Source organism: Eucyclogobius newberryi, unplaced genomic scaffold, assembly GCF_026437365.1.
Source record: "Eucyclogobius newberryi isolate DKJ021-1_F unplaced genomic scaffold, fEucNew1.0.hap1 SCAF_11, whole genome shotgun sequence".
NCBI classification, from domain to species: domain Eukaryota; kingdom Metazoa; phylum Chordata; class Actinopteri; order Gobiiformes; family Gobiidae; genus Eucyclogobius; species Eucyclogobius newberryi.
The window spans coordinates 27,802,779-27,806,381 of NW_027315735.1; the positions used below are offsets into that span (position 1 = coordinate 27,802,779).

Sequence of the window (3,603 nt, forward strand, 5' to 3'; positions counted from 1 at the left end):
GCCGTTCAGTTTCCAGGATTCATTTTTGTTCTTTGGAGGAAATGGTACTTTAAATCCACTTTGAGAAAACTATGAACTCAGAAGTGTAGATTTGTGAACTCCTTATCACTCAACGTGGAGATCAGTCTCTGGATACCTAGCTCTTTGAAGTCATCTTTGAATTCGTAGGAAGGGTATCAAAAAATAGAAGGAAAACCTTAAGCTGAACCTTACACTTTTTGTTATTCCTTTAACTAGCCATTTCAATGACCGGTTTTCAAGATTACACCAATCCAGGTGTAAGGGCAATTTGAATCACAGTGGTACATATCTATCTACCTCGTCTCTGCCGCTCTCCTCTTTTCGCTAACTGTCTTTGCAAAGCAAGGCCATTGTGGTGAACATCCTTTATCTGTCTGCCATAAGACCAGGGCCTGGTGCGGCTCATGTGTCATCACCGCTTTAACAAAGTCTAACTCCAACTATTGTATTTGCACAAGAGCAAAAGCAGTGGTTGAAAAGTTGGGATGAAGTGTCCAATGTAAATAAAACACACTGCGAAAACTATAACTGCACTAACTACATATTATTTACAATAGATCATGAACGAGAACTTATAACTCTGAAATTACAACCAACAAGTGAATGAATGTGAGATAGAATGATTGTCTGTTTGTGTAAAACATCGCCACCAGATCCCACCAGAGACCTTAAGTTTCAGGGGATCCATCAGTATTGGCCCAAGGAAGAATAGTCATTGTTGCAGTGATCACTAATGGAGATCCAGAATAAAGTGCAAATATGGTCCCAGAAGTAGTCAAAAGCCACATTTAGGAGCAGATCAGAGATGGACTCACCAATAGATGCATCAAAACAACAAAAGAATGTTGCACTGATGATAAGAAATAACTCTAACCCCCTAAACCTTATCCGTGCAACATTTGAAAAAATGCAACGTCGTACAATCAAAATAAATAATCAAAGGTAAGAAGCACAAATATGTGTTGATTTTTAAAATTTGCCAACATTGTATTTATTTGACTAGTTATTTCAAGATGTATTTGTACCGTTTTTCTTGCCTTTACAATGAAATTTCAATGAGATAACGTTTTATTTAGAGGTTGCCAAAAATAAATGATCCACAGACACTAATTGATAATACATGTAAATAAACAAGTATCAAAACTTGACAAAATGTGATCAATCCTGAATAGTTTGAGAATTGTCTTGATCTATAAGACCAGATATAATAATCCACTATTATTTTGTGATAAATTACATTCTATTGTATAAATAGTATAGTATGTCTTTGGTATTGAGTTCAAGTTTCTAATTGTAACACTAGATGTTATGGCTCAGTGTGGTTTGTTGTGAATGAGAAAGTATTTAGTATTTAAAGTGACAATATTCAATGGGTTTTCATTTACATTTTACACAGCATCCCAAAGTTTTTCTGAAATTGTCTGTCACTTATAAATGTGAACCACCCCTTGAACACCTGACCTCCCTGTTAGCTACTTGGTTCGTAGATCAATTAAGCACCCGACTTTGATTCTCTATTCCCACATCAAACCTGCTCCGTGCAAACAAACAAAAAGCAATAACACTGAAAAATCCGATACGATCTGCAGGCGATTGTACACCTGATTTCCCTGCATTCTGTTTGAATGCAGGGAAATCAGGTCTGAGTCAGTGATTCTCCCGCTCCCAATACAAACACTCACCAGTTGCTCGACATCTCACTTTGCTTTGCCCAATTTAATCGGTCCAAATTGGCAGAACACACACACACACACGAGCCCGAGCACACATTGTCAGAGGCGTTTCTCCAGCTCAGAGGCTGTTAGGATTTAGACTGAAAACCAACTTCTGCTCCTCACCATTTACAAACTAGGACAATTGGTCAGTGAAACAATTTACCGGGCTTAAATGTCCAGTTATATTTCCATGCTATAATAACCAATTTGGCCTCTGGCTTAGCTCGTCTTGCAGGAATAACACCCGAGAGAATCGAACTGACAGTTGAATCCAATCTATTTCGGTTGTAGCTTTTAGTCGAGTTTTAGTTTAGTTTATTTGCCATTTGTAGTTTGAAAACCACATTGGAAAACGTGTGCAAAAAAGCTCAAAATGCACAGTAAATCATGAAAAACAAACAAAGGACATGTACAAAACTCTAAAAGTACCAACACATTGCTAATAAAAATAGTAAAGTGCTAGATAAAAGTTAGTTTGTGTATTTATTTACATTATCTGTTACTTTGGTCCAACAAACCAGTTAAACATTATTCTTGGTTGGATTGTCGGATCTATTTTCTGGTCGGAATGATATAAAATACAAACCTTGGCGAACAAGCACCACAAACAAATAGCTTTTTAAAAAGAAATGCATTTTAAACTCTTAGCTCCATAGCTTTCTATATCTGATCAAACGTATCCAAAACCTGATCAGAAATACGAAAGCCACTGTGCAAAAAAATGTAGCGCAATTGTAACTTTCATTTCCCCCGTTTTCCCTTTCGCAGCAATCCATAAACGACGCCATGCGCTGCTCCACACTGACCAGGATGAGCGGGAACGGGAACGGGGGCGAGAACGGCCGAATCCTCACCCACGACTACCCCAAAACTGTCCAGACCCTGCCCTGTATGAGCCACACTGCCAGCATGGGACTGGGCGCGTCCGGGATGTGATCCGTGGACAGTTTGCTGGCGGCGGGGGATTACACAGGGCGGGACACAAACGAGGAGACTTGGAAAAACCGCCTCAAAAAAACAAAAAAAAACACACACGGCCGCCCCAGTTTTGGCCCACTTCTTGGCCGCCCAGCTCTCGCCCCCCCAACCGACTTGTACAAGACAATACTGCCAAAACGCATTCTCAAAAACCCACTCCCTACGATGGACAGTACGACAAAAAAAACTTGCACCGTTTTTTCTAAGTGTTCGGAAAAGAGATGATTTAAAAAAGAAAACCAACAAAAAAAGAAAGAAAGAAAGAAAGAAAGGCGAAGAGTGTTGCAATAAAGAAGCCGCTATTCAAGGTTTTTGCATTTTTTACAGTGTTCATAAGTGTGACAAAAAGACTTCTTCGATTTTCGTTCGGTGTGTCGCCCCGGCAACGGTGCCATTTCAACGGAGCCGTCGGTGTTGGTCATGTGTGCGTGCAATATGTCCATACTTCCACTGCTGACGTTTTGACTAGCCTAAATGCAGTCCAAGATGGCGGCCGGATCTTTGCACGCGCTCCGAAAAGGCAAAGGTGGGAGTCTCGACGGCGGCGCTCACACTCTCGACCGCTGACGCCGCCGGATATCGTCCGTGGACTCGCTCTGTCGCCGCTCGACCGTTGCAGACGAACGCTCCGTGCAGCGGTCGGGGTCCGTCGGTTCTCTGCGCGACCGCGCCGGATCGCTGCCGCCACCTCATTCGACACGCCATGCCTTGTCCCTGTGCCATATCGTTGTAACTTGCACACAGATACACATTTATGCTACAGAGCGTTGAGATTATGGAGAGATTGTAGGAGAGATTATGTGCGATTTGAGGGCGGAGACGGGAGAAGGCTCGCGTATATTTGTGCAGTAACCGACCATTACACTGTATTCTACCGTTGTGACATTCA

General features: G+C 41.7%; 1 protein-coding gene across 4 annotated transcripts in view; it reads left to right on the forward strand.

The window, feature by feature from the left end:
* Window positions 1-2,758, forward strand: part of gria1a (glutamate receptor, ionotropic, AMPA 1a) — a 128,615-nt gene extending 125,857 nt beyond the window's left edge. For 2 of the 4 annotated variants that reach the window (XM_072439811.1, XM_072439814.1), the window contains exon 16: window positions 2,505-2,758. In XM_072439811.1, the coding sequence (XP_072295912.1) occupies window positions 2,505-2,672 (168 nt within the window). In that variant the 3' untranslated portion in view covers window positions 2,673-2,758. The remainder of the gene's footprint in view (window positions 1-2,504) is intronic. The other 2 variants (XM_072439812.1, XM_072439813.1) reach the window with 2 other exon arrangements.
* The last annotated feature ends 845 nt before the right edge of the window (window positions 2,759-3,603 follow it).